The 21,562-nt window shown below is 39.9% G+C and overlaps 1 protein-coding gene across 2 annotated transcripts in view; it reads right to left on the reverse strand.

Moving 5' to 3' along the window:
• The window catches only part of lamp1a (lysosomal associated membrane protein 1a), a 46,135-nt gene extending 24,966 nt beyond the window's left edge, over window positions 1-21,169 (reverse strand). Inside the window, exons 1-4 of one of the 2 annotated variants that reach the window (XM_072260869.1) lie at window positions 21,034-21,169; window positions 9,880-9,998; window positions 1,841-2,054; window positions 243-401 (exon numbers count right to left, since the gene is read on the reverse strand). In XM_072260869.1, coding sequence (XP_072116970.1) covers window positions 243-401; window positions 1,841-2,054; window positions 9,880-9,998; window positions 21,034-21,082 — 541 coding nt within the window. In that variant the 5' untranslated portion in view covers window positions 21,083-21,169. The remainder of the gene's footprint in view (window positions 1-242; window positions 402-1,840; window positions 2,055-9,879; window positions 9,999-21,033) is intronic. The other variant, XM_072260868.1, reaches the window with a different exon arrangement.
• Window positions 21,170-21,562: the final 393 nt, after the last annotated feature.

Genomic DNA, 21,562 nt, shown 5'->3' on the forward strand with positions numbered 1-21,562 from the left:
CAGATCATGGGGCAAAAATTTGCAATTAATATAGTACAAATAAGAACATGATTCCTGATCTTGCACTTTGCCATTAAATTTCAAATTAATGAGTAAACTTCCCAAGTCCCACTGCTAGGCAACAGTCAAAAAGTGCAAGAAAGTTATCTAAACTTGGGATACTGTATCCTGTTTTCACCTACAGTAACAACAGAAAACAATTCAGCAGATTCTTTCATATTATGTCGAAAAAGAAAGCTTACTAATTTTACTGAAGTTAGCAGCAGGTGGTAGAGCTTCCCACTGGACCTTACTCAGTGTTACGTTTACTTCATCCATGCATATGATGGAATCATTCATGCAGGTGTACGTTGTATTCAGTTTTGCACTGATGTTCAAAGATGCTGAAGTGTTGAATAAACCTGGCAGAATTTCAAAAACAGCAAATTAATTTTAAAAAATCTTAGAAGTGGTCCATATTACAAGGCTTCTTCATCAACTACAAATTTCTATCTACATAAAAATAGCTTTGCTGAAACAGCAGTTAAAGCACTGTACAGCTGAAGTAACTTAGTCCATGCAGCAAGTTGCTCAACTTTCTATTTTATTCATATTTCCTTTTTACACAGTAAGCCGCATTAAGTCTATGCTGGTGCTGAAAACATTTCTATGAATCCTATTATCCCCCCCACCTCCCCCCCCACAAAGCAATAGTGACAATTTACAACAATCAATTAACTTGCCAAAATATTTGGAATGTGTAAGAATATCACTGGACTACCTAGAGGAAACTCACAGGTGCCCAGAGAACATGCAAACTCTGCACAGAAGCACCCAAGGTCAACATTAAATCAAAGGCACTGGAGGTGAGGCAATAGCTCTAACCACTGTAGTATTATGCCGTCCAAGGAGTGCCTTCAGTACTTAGTGACCTACTGCTCCGGGAGTACCTTTACCTCAAAGCTCATGCCAATAAAAAAACAAAATCTTTCATAAAGCCCTCAGCATACTTTATTCAATGTTTTTTAATCCATTAGATTCCACTTCATTTCCCTAAATTAATATTAATTCCTTCAGATAATTCTGCAAACTTGCAAGATAATTTTTTAGAAATCTGTCCCACTTCATTTTTCTCAAGCGTTTTACCTTTTGCTATAAGCACCCATTTATCAAATTAAGGACAAATGGACTTGAAATTCTATCTTAACCCCAAAGATACTTCAACTGACCCCTTCGATACAAAGATCTGAGGACCGGTGAGCAATTTTGGAGCATTGTCCTATTAGCAAACAACATCATAGTAACAAAATCATACTTCATTCTTTAAATCCTGCTATTTTATATATATTGGGAAAAGGTATAGAATTTTATCATTTTCATCTCTATACACCTTTCAGTCAAATATAGGGCAGCATAACATTTTTGAAAAACAATTATAAACTGATATGGATCCTCAAAAGGCACAAAAAGGGGAACGTTCTGGTGGCTAGTGTATATCTGACAGGCCAAGATTTCCTGGACATAGATCTGCAGAGTAGTTAATCTTTTGGCCAAATAAAGCAGGCTTCTAACGGAAACAACAGGAATTCTGCAGATGCTGGAAATTCAAGCAACACACATAAAAGTTGCTGGTGAATGCAGCAGGCCAGGCAGCATCCCTAGGAAGAGGTGCAGTCGACGTTTCAGGCCGAGACTCTTCGTCAGGACTAACTGAAGGATAATGTACCTCTTCCTAGAGATGCTGCCTGGCCTGCTGCATTCACCAGCAACTTTTATGTGTGAGGCTTCTAACAGAACCTGATAGTTGAAATTAAGTAGCAAGAAGTCTGAAGCACATACCACCTTACCAACTAAAACTTACCGCTTTTACTTGAATTAAGAAACAGTGCACTGTCACTCATATTGAGAGTAATAGCCAGCTCTTCCATTTTGTATGATATGTTGTTCCTTGAAAAGTTCATGCTGAGAGAATGACCATTCTTAAAGCTGACTACCAGTAGCGGTGCAGTCATGTTATTACAATTACTTTCTGGGCTTAGCTTTGCATCTTCTGGCAGAGAGAACACAGCTATAGCCTGAAATGAAGGGAGAAAAACTGTAGCAACTTGACAATTTTTTGAAAGATTAAAACTTTTCAGCAATAAATCTTCTTTTATTGAGATACAGCACTGTTTAGGCCTTCCAGCGATTCAAGCCTCACTGCCCAGAAGACCTGACTTAATCCTAGCCTAATCACAGGACAATTTACAATAACCAATTAACCTACCAACTGATATGTCTTTGGACTGTGTGAGGGAACTGGAATACCTAGAAGAAACGCACGTAATCACGGGGAGAATAAACTCCTTACAGGCAGCAGTGGGGATTGAACCCGGATTGTCTGTAAAGCGTTGTTTTAACTACTATGCTACCGTGCGCTCCAATAAATAAGTAAACAGACAAATAAATAAATCAATCATCTTAAATGTTTATTTAGTTCTCCATACCAAACTCACTTAGCTATATAAATTTATTTTTGCACATTTTGTTTTACGAATTCAACCTTATGTAGGCACATTTAAATTAACCACTTCACACTTTTAACACAACTCAGTTTTTATCATAAGGATATCACTCTTATCCACTGTGGTACAATTATTCAAAAGTTCAAAGTATGTACACGTCACCATATACTACCTTGAGATTAATTTTCTTGTAGGCATTCACAGTAGAACAAAGAAATCCAAGAGTAATCAAAGAAAAACTACACACAAAGACTGATAAACAACCAATGTGCAAAAGACAAACTACAGAGAAAAGTCATTCCTGTAACACACTAGGGATTCTAGCACACTAGGGAAAAATGTTACAATGCACAGCTACACATATCAAAGTTGCTGGTGAACGCAGCAGGCCAGGCAGCATCTCTAGGAAGAGGTACAGTTGACGTTTCAGGCCGAGACCCTTCGTCAGGACTAACTGAAGGAAGAGTTAGTAAGAGATTTGAAAGTGGGAGGGGGAGGGGGAGATACAAAATGATAGGAGAAGACAGGAGGGGGAGGGATGGAGCCAAGAGCTGGACAGGTGATTGGCAAAGGGGATATGAGAGGATCATGGGACAATGCACAGCTAATGTGTGGAATTAGAATTCTCATTTGGTTACAGCTAACGCTCCTTGGCAGATTAAGGTGTGATTAATTCGTGGCTTCCCCAGATATAAATATGGTAAAATTTCAATAATAAATTATCCCTGGGGCTTGAGTAATGCTGGAACAGCAGATTTCCCCAGCCTACAGAATGTTACTATTGCTACTACTCAAACATGTAATTTTTATTTATACTTATAACAAAATATAATAAATTTTCCAATGAACCCAGTGAGTTTAAAAGGGAGTGTGAAATATTCAAACACTCCTGGCTCTGGCTGCAAACCTACCACCATTTCTGACCCTGGCTCTAGCTACATACTTGACCTACAGTCTGAACCTGATCTCTGCCAACTTGGACTCTGTACCCTGGTTCACATTCTGGACTAATGAACGAGTCAGACATTATATTATCAAGATTTCGGAGCAATTAAGTGTTAGGTTATCAGATTTTTACTTGCTGACAATTGCATGCTTCTGAGATAAGGACTATTTAGTCGTAGCACTGATGATATATCCAGAAATCCCAAAATTCTTTGACAGGATAATCAAACAAGCATCATCATTCTCTCCCAACCAACATTTCCACTATCAAGGCTCAGATGACACTCATTTGACCCAGTGAATTGATTGCATTGTTCACATGCCTGGCACTATCCCAGGCTCTGTTATGACAAGATATTACTGGATAGAATCAAGATAAAATTCCAGGATGTCTTCAAAATCTTGTTGGGAAGAATGGAACCAATTCATGGGGACCCTTGACCCATAACCACTTCAAAATGTTGGAACGTTCAAGATAACTTTAAAGGAAATCGTCCAAGTATAAAAGACACGTGGAAGCTTGGTGCAAATTATTGTACCAGCACACTACTTTGCAAACCAGCTAACCATCCCCATCAAGCAAGCACTGCCCCAAATATAGGAGAGTCTGAAGGCTCCACACCTGCCTCATCCGCTACTAGAGAACTCAGTACTATAGTGGAAACAAGTGAACTTCAAAGCTGAGATCTCAATTTGTATAATTTGATAAAATTTTCCAAACTCTAAGCTGCATAACCAGCTGAGGTTACCTAGTTGCGCTGAAAACTGGAGTGATATCTGATTCCAACACTTATCTGTCCTCAGGAGTCTTTACTGCTTAGCAAACCCAGATCCATTTCACCTTTCCCTGCAGCCTCAATAAAGAGAACAATGTCAGAACCTACCTGCGCAGTGTCAAAGTTCAGAGTTTAGGATTGCACATAAAAGTACCTTGACAGAATCTGGGGAGGGGTGGAAAGCACTGAGAGGGGAATAATAATGGAAATGAGGTGAAGGGGTGGTTGGAGGGTTAGGGAGGAGAGAGACATTTATTTTAGAGTAAGAAAAGGGACGTGCAAAAAGGGAAAGACAGATTAATGGTATGAGAGGGAAATAATGGGAAAAATTAAGTGGGAATCAAGGCAAGCAGAGTGAAAGTGTGTGGGGTGTGTGTGGGATAGAGGTGACAGAAAAGCAAACAAGCTCTGGTAATCTTTCTCTCAATACTGCATCTTGATTCCTTGTAAATCCAGCCTAACAAATGAATCCTTGCTGTTTTCCCCACTAGAAACTTTACGCGCATGATTCCTTGGGATGTTTCCATTAAGAGTTTCATTTGGGAAGACTACCCTACCTGTTTACTCTGAAGCTGTCGACAGTTTGCAGGCAAGGACATGTTTGAAGCTTTGCTTCCTAAGTCTTTCAAAGCCTGCAATCTGGGCATTAATAAGAGCAACCCTTTAAAACCCCAGTGCTTTCTCTAATATACACTAGGATCAGTGTCCATCTTTTACCTCAGCACCACTTTCCTGCATTAAACCCCTTATCCTAAAATATTTAAACATCTTTTTCTCTGAATATATTGAGTGACTTAAGCTTCTCAGCTCTCTTGGACTGAGAAGTTCCAAATATGCAGTACTGTGCAAAAGTCTTAGGCACATGTAAAGAAAACTGTGAAGGAAGGAAGTTTCTAAATATCAAAATATTTATCACAAAGCAGTAAATAGTAAAAAACTAAATCAAATCAATATTCCATGTGACCACCCTTTGCCACTTAAAACTGCATCAATTCTTTTAGGTGCAATGTCATGCAGTTTTGTAAGAAAATCAGCTGATAGGTTGTTCCAAGCATCTTGGAGAACTTGCCACGGTTCCTCTGCAGACTTTGGCGATCTCACTTGCTTCTGTCTCTCCAGGTAGTCCCAGACAGCCATGATGACACTGAGATCAGGGCTCTGAGGAGGCCATGTCACTTGCTGCAGAATTCCTTTTTTTTGCTGAAGATAGTTCTTTATGACCTTGGCTGTGTCTGGGGTCATTGTCCTGCTGCAGAATGAAGTTGGAACCAAATGAGATGCCTCCCTGATGGCACTGCACAATGGATTAAGATTTGTTTGTACTTCTCAGTATTGAGGATTACATTAATTGATCAGATCACCAACTCCATTTGCAGAAAGGCAGCCCCAAACTTGCAGAGAACCTCTGCCATGCTTTACTGTTGGCTGCAGACATTCATGCATGTAGTGCGCTTCAGCTCCTCCACGGACAAACTGCCTATTTGAGCCAAAAATTTCAAATTTTGACTTGACAGTCCAGGGCACTTGCTGGCATTGTTCAGCACTGCAGTCCTTGTGTTTTTGTGTATAGGCGACTCTCTTGGCTTTGGTTCCACTTCAGAGTAATGGCTTTTTGACAGCTACTCTTTCATGAAGACCACTTCAGGCAAGACTTCTCTGGACTGTTGAGGGGAATACTTGGGTTCCAGTGGTTTCTATTAGTTCAGAGCTGATAGCAGTGCAGGACTTCTGATTTAGAAAAGATGTCAATTTGATGCCTCTTTCACCTGCTGCACCTAGTTTCCACAGCTGACCGCTGTGTTACTGGTCCTAAACCTTGCCCATGCAGGATGAGCACCTTGTGTCTTACTGCTTATGCTCACCTTTGCCATGGTGTAAGAATTGATTATTTGGAGGTTAAACTGTTACTTCTGCCATACCCTCACCTTTGTCCTTTGCCTAGTTTGATTCCTTCTATGCCCTCATCTGTTTCAGTTAATCAGCTTAGTTCAATCAATTCATTATGCCATTGACCATTAGCACTTGTATGTTATTTTGTTTAATTTTTCATTGGGCTATATACCTACAAAGTAATCAAGTTTTTATTTGAAAAAATGATCTATTACTTACTATGTTGCTTTCTTTAATGAAACACAAAAAATTCTCTAACATTTAATTGTTTGGAAAATGAGTGTTTGGAAATATAAAAATTACTCTTTTCTACTGATACACTAATGCAGAAGGAAAAAAAAACTAACAAAATTTATATTAAAAATCTTGGGTGCTTAAGACTTTTGCACAATACAGTACGTCATTTTCTCAGTGAATGAACTTTCTGATCATCTCTGTACCACTTAACTGACGCTTATTTTGAGGGTGCTGAATACTCTAGTCAGGGGAAACACAAATTTTTCACCTATGCAGTTAAGCCTTTAAGCATTTTGTTTGTTCAGATGATACCTCATTTTATTCTAATCTCACAGTATAGACTCTGTTTATCTAGCCTCACTTTGAACAACAAACCTGCCACTCCAGATATTAATATGATGAATAGACCCCTCTAGTGTGAATACATTGTTGATAGGGAGATTAGACCCATACAATGTCCCAAATGCAGTTTCACAAGAGCCCTATATAACTGGAGTAAGAAGAATACTCTTGTTCTTAAATAATTGCTTAATAAAAGCCACAATCTATTTCCCTTCTTAATTGCTTGCTGCAGCTCCAGGTTAAATTTCATGTGATTCACACATAAGTACATCTAGACTCTCTGAGACTACCTTTCAATCTAGACTATCCAGGCTATCTTTCAATCTCTCAGCTTTTTCAAAAATAAAATTCTTCTTTTTTTCTACCAAGTGGATGATACCACACTTAAAATATGCAAATACTTTATCTGCTATTTCATTACTAAATCACTTACCCTATCCTCCAAGATGTATATATAGATATAGTGATAGTGTGCTACCTGTGAGCTCTCAGTGATAAGAGGGAGAGGACAACTTGTGACAAGCTAACAGAAATTTTTCCAAATGTTCTTTATGGAGTTCCAAAAAGGGTGAAGTGGCTCATCATATTGCATTATATAAAACATAAAAGCACATTAGCAGGCCATTTGATTTCTGCAGTCCAAGCCAACCTTTAGGCTCCACTTCAACCTCTAGTCTTTCTTCATCTAAATTTATCAGAGCAATCCATTATTCCAATCTCCATCATGTGCTTGCCCAGCTGCCTATTAAATGCATCTTTACTAAATATTTCAACCACTGTCTGTACTAACAAGTTTTGCACTTCAGTTTGGATAAAGAAATTTCTGCTTAGTTTGCGAATAGATTTTTCAACTATCTAATAATGATTGTCTCATCATCCCAAGTGCAAATACTCGCTCTGTATTACTCCATCTAAACCTTTTATAATTTCAAAGCTCCTTATCCGGTGTGATTTGAAGACACTACATTTTAGTCAGATTATTTATCCAGAGCCCAACACATCAATGCAACTACAAAGAAGGCATACCAGTGGCTCTACTTCATTAGGAGTTTGAGGAAATTTAGGACCAAAGACTCCTACAAATGGAGAACATTCTAACTGGTTGCACCACCAAATTTCAAAAGTACAGGATCTCAAGAAGCCATAGAGAGTTGTAGTTCCATCATGGGCACAACCTTCTCCATCACTGAGAACATCTTCAAGAGGCAGTGCCTCATTAAAGACCCTCACCAATCTGGACATCCTTTCTTTGCTCTATCACCATCAGGAAGGATGAACAGGAATCTGAAGATCCACACTCAACATTTTAGGAACAGATTCTTCCCCTTCATCATCAGATTTCTGAACATTCCATGACTCCATGAACACTATCATCCTTTGCACTATTTCTATATCTTTGTAAGTTAAAAGTAATTTGTATTTCTTGCACTGCATCACTGATGTAAAACAATAAAATTCACCATCTATGTCAGGATAATAAACCTGAATCTGATTCTTATAAAACTAATTAAACCAATAGCCCTGCTTCCAGATAATGTGCAGATTTTATTCAGGCAACTACAGAGTGGAGTCTTGTCCCTGCAACACACACAAAATGCTGGAGGAACTCAGCAGGCCAGGCAGCATCTATGGAAAAGAGTACAGTCAATGTTTTGGACTGAGACCCTTCATCAGGACTGGAGAAAAAAGACGAGGGGTCAGTTAGAAGGTGGGGGGAGGGGTGAAGTAAAGAGCTGGGAAGTTGATTGGTGAAAGAAATACAGGGCTGAGAGAACAAGGAATCTGATAGGAGAGGACATAATGCCATGGAAGAAGGAAAAGGGGGGTGAGCACCAGACGGAGGTGATGGGCAGGTAAGGAGATAAAGTGAGAGGGAAAAGGGGATGGGGAATGGTAAAGGAGTGTGGGGAGTTGGGGGGGAGGGTGATTGCTGGAAGTTTGAGAAATCGTTCATACCATCAGGTTGGAGGCTACCCAGACGGAATACAAGGTGTTGCTCCTCCAACCTGAGTATGGCCTCAACGCAACAGTAGAGGAGGCCATGGACTGACATGTCAGAATGGGAATGGGAAGTGGAATTGAAATGGGTGGCCACTGGGAGATCCCGCCTTTTCTGGTGGACAATGTGCAGGTGCTCGGCGAAGCAATCTCCCATTCTACGCTGGGTCTCACCGATATACAGCAGGCCACATTGGAAGCACCAGACACAGTAGCTGACCCCAAAAGACTCACAGACCAAGTTTCAATCACAATCAAGTGAATAATACAAACTCTAGTTGCACCTATCCACCTAGAACGAATTGAGTCCAGATGATGATCGAAAGTATTGCCTTATGCACTGAAGTGTATGACTTCACAATTTTCCACATTTTATTTCCTATATGTTCTCACACATTCTCATTGATGGCCTACATTCTCTTAAAGCCTCTTTTACCTCCTCACTTCTCACTATCACTTTGCACCACACACAAAATGTTGGAGGAACTCAGTAGACCAGGCAGCATCTATGGAAAAGAGTAAACAGTTGACATTTTGTCCCAAGACCCTTCTTCAGGATTCCTTGTTTTGTATAATCAGTAAACTTGGATAGTTGTTATTTGCTCCCCTTAGCAACATCAGTGATGTAAATTGTAATAAGCTAGGTAGCAAACATGAATCCCTGCAATAACCCACTGGCCATAGCCTGCCAACTGGGAATGCCCCATTTATTGACTCTGCTTAGTTATGTTAACCAATTATCACTCCATTCCTGAAAACTACCCAGACCTTGCTTACCATAGATGTAAGGCAGTTAACAACACTACTAACCATTGATGAGTTAGCCAAGAATACCTCCTCCCCAATCTGTGTTGTTTCATAAACGTAATATTAAACACATGATTCTCTTGTCAATATTTTCCTGGAAATGCTAAGTAACTGTTGAACTCAGCTAATGTGTTGTAAAGATAAACAGTCCAGTGGGCTCAAAGATACTTCAGTTCTGTACACCAAATGCTTGATTCAATGTTAATTATTACCTAGTACTTTTGAAATATCAACAATGTCACTATCTGGTTATCTCAAAATGTCAAGATTTTTTTTTCACTGATCCCCAAGTAATATTTTGCTACATCAATATAGGTGTTCTATGGCAGGAAAGAACTTCAATAGTCTTTCCTGAAGACCGACATAAACAAGGGACAAAACTTAGAAATAACATTATTTACCTGCTTTTTAGCGACGTTGTCAAATCTGACTGAAAAGTTAGCTGAGAATTCAGCCAGCAAACATATTTTTGATTCATCTTTCACCACAAATCTCTGTGTCAATATTACCTGTACAAAACCTGTATAAAGAAAGTTATTTAATTAAAAAGTGAAGTTTGAAACCAAGGGACAGTAAATACTGCATGTCATTACTTCCATGAACACTTAATTTTCAGGAGTATTAAAAGGCTGCATTTGAAAAGAAGCCTTCTTCGTTAATCCAACAATATTCATTGTGAATTAAATCAGGTATGTGCATTTTTAACAAGTGAAATAAAGGATGTTTCAGAAGGCGTGATAAGAAATAGTGAGCTTATTTCACAGCAAACGAAAAGCATTAGTCAATTGTCCTGAATGATCATCTCCTCTTATTTCGGAATGTGGGTTATCAAGAGCAGATGAATCTGAACTGATTTCTCACTCTAATCATAAAAGTAGGAAATCAAGACCACAGAACAGCATGCCATAAACAACATTCCAGGACAAAACAGCCATTTGATCACACCCCCAACCATCAACTTTAAAGGTTCCTTCCTTTCACTGTTAGCACCATGACTACATTTTGCATCACTTACAAGATGCACCATGGCGTAGAAATAGAAATACTGTCATCGGTATTATTAATGCTGCTGTAGTTTTACTAGAATACTTTAGCTCAATGGCATCGTGGAGAACTTTCAATAAATGGAATATAAATGTTCAAGAAAACAGTTTGTTCACCACCATGCTTCAGGGTTAATTATAAATGCAGAATAAATACCACCCTTTTTCAGAATACCCATATTCTGTGAACAAATTCAAAGAAAATACTAATTTTAAGCCTCCTTGAAAATTCTGAAGCCTTCCAAAAACGCACTGCCCACACAGATTCAAAAAGCCCGCCAATGCTTGTAATGAAAACAGAAAATGAAAAGGTTACTGGACATTGGCTTTTTACATAAGTAGCCAATATGGCCTTGGGAAGGGAGGACAACAGGAATTCTGCAGATGCTGGAAATTCAAGCAACACACATCAAAGTTGCTGGTGGATGTAAACAACCTTGATCAGAACTTGTACTGCATCTAAAAAAGTGGCCTCTTTGTAAAGTTCACTGGGATGTTTCTCAGGCAGAGGGAACCGAAGTTAATACTTCAGGTTGAAGCTCTGATGAAAGGTCGTTGATCTGAATGATTAACTTTATTCCTTTCTCCACATACGCTTCCTAGTATTTCCAGCACTCTCTCCATATTTCAACAGAACAATATTAGCCACCAGAAGAAAATACTTCTAGCATTGCTGTATAGAAATTAATACAATGGAATACTCAACAATGCCTTAAAATCTAATGGAAAATGAATGATACAATAAAAGGTAGGTTATCTTTTAAAGAAAACAATAATTTCCACAAAATAACTAACTACATGTGTAGTACCCATATAGATGTCAAGGGAATTTTTATTAAAATTAATTAAATATATCAAGTAATTCAAAGTTCAAAGTAAATTATCAAGGTACATGTGCAAATACAAAAAGCAATGAATATTGAGAAACTGGGCTGAAGAGTCCTTGTAAGTGAGTCCATAGGTTGTGGGAACAGTTCGGTGATGAAGCAAGTGAAGTTGAGTGAAGTTATCTCCACTATTTAAAAGTATAATGGTTGAGGGGTAGTAACTGTTCCTGAACCTGGTGGCGAGAGATCCTGAGACTCCTGTACCTTCTTCCTGATGATAGCAGCAAGGTGTCAGCATGACCTGGGTGGTGGGGGTCCCTGATGATGGTTGCTGCTTTTCTGTGACAGCACTCTGTGCAGATATACTCAATGGTGGGGAGGGCTTTACCCATGATGGACATGGCCATATCCACCACTTTTTGTAGGACTTTTTCTTTGTTCTAGAACATTAGTGTGTTATACCAGGCTGTGATGCAACTGATCAATATACTCTCCACCACACATCTAGAGAAGTTTTTCAAACTTGTACAGAAGCTGGCACTGCTGTGCTTCCTTTGTAAGTGCGCTTTCACGCTGGGCCCAGGACAGGCCCCCAGAAATGATAACACTGAGGAATTTAAAGTTGCTGACCCTCCACACCTTCCATCCCCTGATGAGGACTGGTTCATAGACTTCAGTTTCCTCCTCCTGAAGTCAATAATCAGCTCTTGGTCTTGCCAATATTGAATAAGAGGTTGCTGTGGCACTATCCTTCCTCCTTTATGCTGATTTGTTACCAACTTTGATTCAGTCAATGAGTGGTGTTATCAGCAAACTTAAATATGACACTGGAGCTGTGCTCAGCCACGCAGTTACAAGTGAAAAGCAAGCAGAATAGGGCCTAAGCACACAGCACCTGTGCTGATGGAGATCGTAAGAAAAATGCTGTTGCCAATCCAAATTGACTGGGGTCTGCAAGTGAGGAAATCAAGGATCCAATTGCACAAAGAGGTATTGAGGCCCAGGCCTTGAAGCTTATTCAGGTGCAGCGAAGAACAGGCCCTTCCAGCCACACTGCCAAGCAGCCCCCGATTTAACCCAAGCCTAATCATAGGACAACTTACCAACCAGTACAACCTTGGATGCTGGGGGCAACCCATGGTCACAGGGAGAACGTACAAATTCCTTAAAGACAGTGGCGGAATTTTACCCAGTTTTCATCAGTTTTGAAGACTTTATAAGTAGAGGAGAAAGAAAACCATGGGCTCAAAAAGTTGTTGCAAGACTGGGGTGGTTATTTGTGCAGCAACAGAACAGGAAATGTTACGATATGCATTGAATTAGCTCCAACATATAGGATCCAGGGGAATTTGTAGCAGTTTGAGGATTTTACATCAGAGCACTGATTAACAGAGGGATGGGGGTAGTCTCCAACCTGATGGCCTGAACATTGATTTCTCTAACCTTTGGTAATTTTATTCCCACCCCCACTCCTTTTTCCATTTCCCCATTCTGGTTCCTCTCTCATCCCTTTTCTTCTCACCTGGGCAACAACGCCCTCCGGTGTCCCTCCTTTTATAGTCCACTCTCCTATCAGATTCCTTCTTCTTCAGCCCTGTACCTCCTTCCACCTATCACCTTCCAGCTTCTTACTTCACTTCTTCCACCTCACCTAATTTTACATATCATCTGCAAATGTGTACTCTTCCCTCTCCCAGTTTCTTATTCTGGCTTTTGGCCCTTCCCTTTCCAGTCCCAAAGAAAAGTCTCAGTCTAAAATGTCTATTTCCATCTGTAGACACTGTCTGACTCTAGCATTTTGTGTGTTGCTCAAGATTTCCAGCATCTGCAGAATCTATTGGGTTTATCAGGGGGAGTAATAGTCAAATAGAATATTGGTAACTAAGAACTAGACAACACTTTTTTGTGAACTCCAGTTTGTCTCTGGTAGTGGTCAGAAAGTAAGTATGCAAAGCACCGTAAAAGCCTGGTGGTTACAATTCCACAGATGAGTGTCACAACACCAAAGTGCTAGATAAAGCAGATAAACACGCAGTCTTGTGATAGATAGGATCATGTTTGCTCCAGAACATGCAAGCTTTAGACTGGTTAAAAATTCAGTCAACCTGTATTTAACTCCATGTCCTTTTTTGAAGAACTACACTACTGATGTTTTCCTAAATTTAGAGCTTGAAGAACATTCATTAGCCTGGCTTTTGATTGGAAAACACTTGTACTTGCTTGTGTAACTATAAGCAACTCAGCACAATCAATCATGCCAAAGGTGCAGTCAGTGGTTCACCACTGTTCCAAGAATATGTTTTGACACTATTCCACTGGGAGAATAAAATTGTCCCAGTTCCTTATCACTTGTAGTGTCAGACCGCAAGGGTGGTAGAAACTGTTCATTTCAATGGATGGAAACAGCTACAAGACACTGCTTAAAGTTTAAATTACTCATGTATTTAAATACTCTAATATTAAAATGTTTAAGCTTAAAATTTTTTTTTAAATACAGTGCATTCCGGTTAATTGAGACAGCTACTTAATTGGGTCAACTCTTAAATAACAAAAACAAATCACAAAAATAGCCGAAATTGCCTTCATTTACTTGGGATGCTATGCAACTTAATTGGGGGTTGCAAACGGTCAGTCACATGCAATTGTGTGGCTGTTAGACACGACATCGTGCTTAGAGCGAATAGTTGTGCCAGTTGTGTGTGCTTGTATTATGTTATCCGTATGGGCTAATGGACACTGACTCAAAGAGCAGTGACTTCTGATAATTTTGTTTTTTTTTTTCATTTTTATTTTAAAATATTTTTGAACTCTTGCCAAGAAGCCATGAAATGATGTGACACTAGCTGAAAAAATTACCCTACTGGACTGAATTAAAAGCCAGGTGCCTAACATCACTCATCGTCATCAGGGAACATCACAAAAGCAAAAGCGTGAAGGTAAGATTCCAGACGTTGAAGAGACCCTCGATCGATGGTTTACCATTTAACTGGATGAGGTGCACGTGTCTGTGGACCAATGTTAAAAAAAACAAGTCAGGAGATAGCGAAGAAGTTGGGTCATGAAGATTTTAAAACAACAGGTGGTTGGTTGTCTCAATGGAAATGTACGCACCACATTAAATTCAGGAAAACACACTGCTAGAAAGGTAGTGCAGAAACATGGAATTATACAAGACTGGCTTGCTTCAAAAATCTACAGATAACTACAATGTCGATACAGCAGGCCTTTTTTTATTGTGCCACACCAGACAGTTCCCTTTGCTACACACACACACTATCAAGTTCAAAAAACGCAGTGGATCCGGAACTGATAAAAAAGAAGAAATTATTGGTTATTGGGAAAAGCATTAAACCTCAATGATTTTAAGGGTTAAGAATGCATAGTTTACCCATTGAAGACTATGCTAATAAAAATGCACGGATGACTTAGGGTTAGGATATGGAGGTACAGCAGAAATCAAGCAAAATTCTTCTGTTTGTTGACAATTGTGCAGCACATCCTGATGTAGAATGTTTGAGGGAACTTCTTCCTGCCAATACAATATCCTTGGTGAAGCCAATGGATAAGGGAATCATAAAAAGTTCAAAGACATTGTATCGCAGAAAGATGGTGAACCATTATCTTGAAACAATTAAAAAATCAACTGACACCATTTTCAACAGCCAAGGAAGTGAGTGCAAAGGTTAACCTTTTACAGTTTGTCAGTGATAGGTGGCGAGATACAAGCAGCAAGATAATTCAGAACTGTTTTGCTCACTGCGGTTTCATGCATTCAGGTTTGGAGATACTAGAAATGGTCAGCAGTGAAAATGAAACAACTTCACAACTTTGACAAGTTAGAAACTACGAGGACTTTTAAGGTATTGACAAACTTGAATGTTACAATGAAAATGAAGATCTGAGGGATGCAATTGTTGAAAGCACTGCATCAAAACACCAAGGTGGGGAATTTTAAGGTGAGGAAAATAATGAGGATAACACAACTGAACCTGAGCTAGTGACTACACAGGATGTCAGGAAATTTATTGTTGGATTACGACATTACTTCATGTAGGAAGGCAATCCATTATCTGCACTAGGAAGCTGCCCTGATTTTGCTAATTCTTGAAGAACTCCTCTGCTGGTAACTATTACAAACAAATACAAAGTTTTATAGTAATGTAGTAATATTGATTGTGTTCTAATTTGTTCAGTAATTCATTTAAATACATAATTTGCTACTCAGTTAAATGGTAGTTTGTCTTTTTTTTAAATACATTTTTAACTATTTCCATGAAGCTTCAGCTAATTGGAGCAGATGCTTAACAGGGCCAAAATTTTCTGGTCCCGTTGTGTCCCAATTAACCGGGGTCCACTGTATTAACTTTCTGAATATTTTCTCAAATGCACGGCACAATAGTTTAGCAGTTAGTATCACGCTATTACAGCACCAAAGATCCAGGTTCAATTCCACTGCTGTCTGTAAGGAGTTTGTATGTTCTTCCTGGAACCATATGGGTTTCCTCCCACATTCTATAGATGTAAGGTTGAAAGAGTGCAGAGAAGGTTTACAAGGATGTTGCTGGGACTTGAGAAACTCAGTTACAGAGAAAGGTTGAATAGGTTAGGACTTTATTCCCTGGAGCGTAGAAGAATGAGGGGAGATTTGATAGAGGTATATAAAATTATGATGGGTATAGATAGAGTGAATGCAAGCAGGCTTTTTCCACTGAGGCAAGGGGAGAAAAAAACCAGAGGACATGGGTTAAGGGTGAGGGGGGAAAAGTTTAAAAGGAACATTAGGGGGGGCTTCTTCACACAGAGGGTGGTGGGAGTATGGAATGAGCTGCCAGATGAGGTGGTAAATGCGGGTTCTTTTTTAACATTTAAGAATAAATTGGACAGATACATGGATGGGAGGTGTATGGAGGGATATGGTCCATGTGCAGGTCAGTGGGACTAGGCAGAAAATGGTTCGGCGCAGCCAAGAAGGGCCAAAAGGCCTGTTTCTGTGCTGTAGTTTCTATGGTATGATTTCTATGTACAGGTTAGGTTAATTGGTCACGTGGGTATAATTAGGTAGTGTGGGCTCGCAGGGCTGGAAGGGCCGGTTACCATGCTAAATCTCTAATAATAATAATAAAAACTTGCTAAACATCAAGTGCTGGCTTAGCGTGTTGCTTTTTTTTTGTAGGCCAGGTTTCTTCTAGACCACTACCCATACTTGCCACCACTCACATCATCTGATTATGTCAAAGGAGATTCTGTTGAGGTGTGGTGTCTCATATAAACGTCTTGGATGTTTTTATTGTGATCGCAAGACCATGTTGGACATTTGGCACCAGGACTAGGCCTAGGGCGTGGGGTTGCCTGTTGTGCTCGCCCAGAGGTGGAGACGCTAAGGTGATGTGGGAGAGGCCTCTGCAGGTGTGCTAGAATATATTCTGGGTTGGGGGCTGACCCGTCCGGTCAGTGCTGCCCTCACTTGGTGGAAGAACAAGCTGGGCACTCAGGGACTTGGGCTATATATATTTTTCTTTGTGACTGTTTTTCTGAAATCTATTTGTGTACGTGCAGTGTGCTGTGTGTTGTCGATAACGTGTTTTGTACCTTGGCCCTGGATTCGTTTGGCCTTATTCATATATGGTGAATGATAATTAAACTTGAACATGGACTGAGCTAGCCAGCACTGTAATACCAGTTACAAGGCAAGTCTTACTGGTTAGTAAGATAGCATGTACAACTGAGTCACTGCATGTTAGACTATTGTAATAAATGTAAATCCAAAAAAAAACACAACAGATGCTGGAAATCTGAAATAAAAACAGAAAATGAAATTGAAACATTTAACAGTCAGGCAGTACATATGGAAAGAGAAACAGAGTAAACATTTCAGATCAAAGAAAATGGACTTCAGATTCATGCAATTAACCTCTACTTGAGATCAAGTTTTACAAAATACAAGATGATACTCTGTAAATTTTGTACAGGATTACAAAAGGCAACAGGAACTTCACTCCTAAAATGACTATTTGGTAAACAAGTCTCACTTCAACAAGAGAACTGAAACACTCAAATAAATTGCATCAAGGTAAATCTGAATATTGAATTTTTCCAAAGTGATGTATGCAGAACTATTAAAAGTTAAATTTTTAAAAAATGAATAAAATCTTAGTTTAGAAGTGCACTGATCCACCCTACTAGCACCTAAACAGGTATACAGGATGCTGAAGATAGTCTAGTATTAATATTTAATAATAAATGGAAGCATTTTTAACACTAGCAGAAATTAAATGTATCCAAATTTAAACGGGAGATTTATTTTGATGGTATTCCTGAAGTAAACTTTACAATATGTCCCAATGGGCCTGCATGTTATTTAGCAATTTCTCCATAAGCGTTACAATTTCATCAACTTCACGTTCATATCAATACTTTTTTTAAAGCAATCACAAAACATAGTACTTAGAAGAATTTTTAAATTTTACAGTTTCATTATTATTGTTCTGCAAGTTCACATTTTGCGGAAATCCAATCTTAATAACAGCATCAGGATCTTTTAGATACACGGGTGTGAGGCTAAACATCTCTCACATATGACCTTTATGCTATGTTTTGTTCTACAACAAAATTTTCTCTCAAGATTTGCCAAGACTAACTTTGCCTCAACAGTTGTGCATTTCACTTAGGTGTCATTAACAATAGTTTTGCTAATATCAGATCTTGTAAATGAAATTAATTTTGACCAAGACAGTCAAAAAAGGTAGAGCAGGAGGGAAATGGTGGGGTATGAGGAATAAGAGCTGGAGTATCATATGGCCCAGCTCAGATCACCACTGTTGTTTACCTTCACTTCCTTTCAGGCTCAGATGGCAACAGGTTAAAAAGAACTCTTCAGAAATCAGAATCAGGCCTATTATTACAGAAATACGTTTTGAAATTTGTTGTTTTATGGCAGTAGTATGGTGCAAGACAAAACTTATGATTGTGCAAAATAGGAATAAGCAAGATAGTGTGCATGGGTTCATGGATCTTTCAGAGTTCCGATAGAAGTAGAAAAAACCTGTTCCTAAAATGTTAAGCATGGGTCTTCAGGTTTCTTTACCTCCTCCCTGATGGATTCCCTTCTTTTAAGGGTTCATTTAGACGAAAACAATCTGCCAAACTAATTCTAGGCCAGTTTTTGGTGCGTAATGAGACTTTATATTGTAGCATGTTTAGAAAAATGAACCATCTCATTGAAATATACAAAATCCAGCAAAGGCTTTACCAGCTAGATGCAGAGAAAATGAATTCTTGACCCCAGAAAGCTATGCAGACTGTCATTCAGAACAGATCAATACTGCCTTGTAGTCACGTGCTTAGAGGAAGCGGAATTTGTTAGGCACACCTAGGAGTGCTTCTTGAAACAATACGCTGATGGACCAACTAGGGAAGAGGATATACTAGATCTTATGTTGGGAAATGAACCTTGCTAGTTGATCCAAGTTTCAGTAGGGGAACTTTATGAAAACAGTGAGCACAATTCTCCCAAGTTTTCAGATCACTAAGGGTAAGACTGGTTGTTAGATGAAAACACTAAATTTGGGGAAAGGCTATTATTAACTAATTATTAATTTTTTTAAGCAAAAACTAGAGAAAGTAGATTTGGGTCAGCTTGTCTGGTACACTAGTCTTTTAAAGGTCAATTGATTAAGAATATGAGGATGAAAGGTAAGGCTCAAGAACCTTAGTCAAAAATTAAAGGAGAGCATATACAAGGGTTAAGAAGCTGAAATATCTATGAAGGAGGTGAGAAATTGAATAAGAAAGTTAGTGGGCTAAAAGGGGCCATGAAAAGTAGGACTAAGGAGAATCCCAAAACATTTTATATGTTTATTAGGAGCATGAGGGTAGCTAGAGAAAGGGGCAATCCATTTAAAGACAAAGGAGAGAATTTATGTCTGGAGCCTGGTGAAGCAGGTGAGGCCCTTATGAGAATCTTCCAACAATGTTCACCAAGGCAAAGGACATGGATGATTATGTTGATATTCCAGGTCATGTTGAAATTAAGGAAACGGTGATATTGCTCCCCCCCCCCAAAAAAACATTAAGGTGCTAAGTTCTCAGTGATTGATCGAATTTATCAGGATGCTGAGAGAAGTAAAGAAAGAGACAGCTATGGCCTTGACAAAGACCTTTTTTTTAGGCAAGGTGCCAGAAGACTAAGAATAACAAATACTGTTCCTTTGGTTTTTCCCTTATTACCAAGAAACTACAGGACAGTGAGCCTTACAATTGAAAGGTACGGAAATCACTGAGAATTTTATTTAGGGACACTTACATTTTGAAATTTGTGGACTTACTGGTGGCAGAAACATGATTTTATGCCGGGGAAGTCCTGTCTCTCAAATTTGTGTTTTTTTTCAGGAAGTGACGGAGATAATTGAAGGTATGACAATGGATGTTTACACAGACTTTAGGAAAGCAGTGACAGGTCCCTCACTATAAACTGCTACAGAAGACTAAATCATGAGGAATCTACATTGAAATGGTAAACTAGATCCAATATTGGCTATTTTATAGACTACAGTAGTGATAAAAGTATATTTATTTGACAGGAGGACTGTGACTAGTGATGTTCTACAAGGATCTGCACGAGGCACTCTTATTTGGAATGAATCCTAATGGATGAAATGCACTGCTCTGATTACCAAGTGACACAAGGATTGGAGGAGTTACTCATATTGCAGAAGGTTTTCAAAGTACAAAGCAAGATATAGATCTGTTGGAAATTTGAGCAAAGAAATAGCAAGTTTAATCTGGACAAGTGTAAGGTGGTATAATTTGGGAGGTCAATGCAAGAGGAAGATACATAGTAAATGGTAGAATCCTTATGAAAAATGATATATGCAGACAAAGGAGGCAACACAAATGGAGGATGACAGAAAATGCATGTAGCATGCTTGCCTTCATTGGTGAAAGCAGAGTTTAAAAGTTGGGAATTCATTATAGCTGTTCTGCACACTCCTTCCACAACACTTGGAGGGAGGGGGGCAGGTTGTTGTGCCAGGGACTATTGTCCCTCCTAACAGCACATGTTATCCCTGCATGACACTGGGGACTAGAGTGGGCGGGGGTGAAAAGAATCCAGCCCCTCCTTCCAAGACACAGGGGCAGGGAGATCCAGTTCGTCCTTCCATGAGACAGGTGTTCTCTACCCCTCCCTGCATGACAAGGGTGGTGTCTGACTTCTCCTCTTTCCTTCATAACACAGTTTGAGGGTGTTCTGTAGCCCTCCCTCCATGAGGCGCATGGGGGAAGGGGTGTACTGAACTCCTCCTTTCATGACAAAGGGAGAGTGTGGAAGATCCTGACCCCTCCCTCCATGATCCGGGGTCCATCACCCCATCTCATAACATTGCCACCCTTTACCCACCCCCCCGACCTCAAATGACGTCATTGTTCCCTCAGTTCTCGATCATTCCACGCCTCACGTGATGGACGCACACGTGACTTTAAAAAATTTCCCCTCCCTTCTTTCTCCCCCACCCCTCCCCTCTCCCTCGTTCTTTCTCTGTTGTCTCTAACCCCCCGGCTCCCGGCCATCCTCCGTCCCCTCCCCCAGCGAGTGGTCGCCTTCCTCCAATACCGCAGGCATCGCCGATAACGCGGCCTGCCGTCTACACGAAGCCGAAAAGCGGCCTCCAGCGCCTGCGTGTCTTACCGAGCAGGAGCAAAGGCGTCAAGAGGCGATAGTGGACGACAGGACTCATGGCGTCGGAATGAAAATCCCTCTCCGCTCTCAGACAGACAGACCGCTTGCTCCCAGCCGGGCCACCACGCACTCATGTGACTGATTGCATCACAGGGGGCGGGGCATCAGCTGCCAATCACCCGGAGATCTCCGGGGCTGTGTGAAAACTCTACAGCCACCTCTGCAATGCAAAACAAGTGTTCTGCTGGAAGACTCACAGCTTGCCTGCATGATGCATTCAATAACCGCGACCTATCATCCAGGACAGAGCTAGGGATGACCCTGTTTGCAATGCATCGATTACAAAAACGTAATAAAAAGCCAGCCAGTTTAAAAAATTTTTTTTACATCTTTTGTAGATGACACTCACTGCTTTCTTACAGAGAATGATGGTGGATGGGATACCAAACAAGTGGGCTGCTTTGTTCTCACGAACGAGGAGAGGTTACGTCCCCCCACCCAACTTGTGCCTTGTAAACGCTGCGTGCCGTGTGACAAG

Source organism: Mobula birostris, chromosome 6 (assembly GCF_030028105.1).
Source record: "Mobula birostris isolate sMobBir1 chromosome 6, sMobBir1.hap1, whole genome shotgun sequence".
NCBI classification, from domain to species: domain Eukaryota; kingdom Metazoa; phylum Chordata; class Chondrichthyes; order Myliobatiformes; family Myliobatidae; genus Mobula; species Mobula birostris.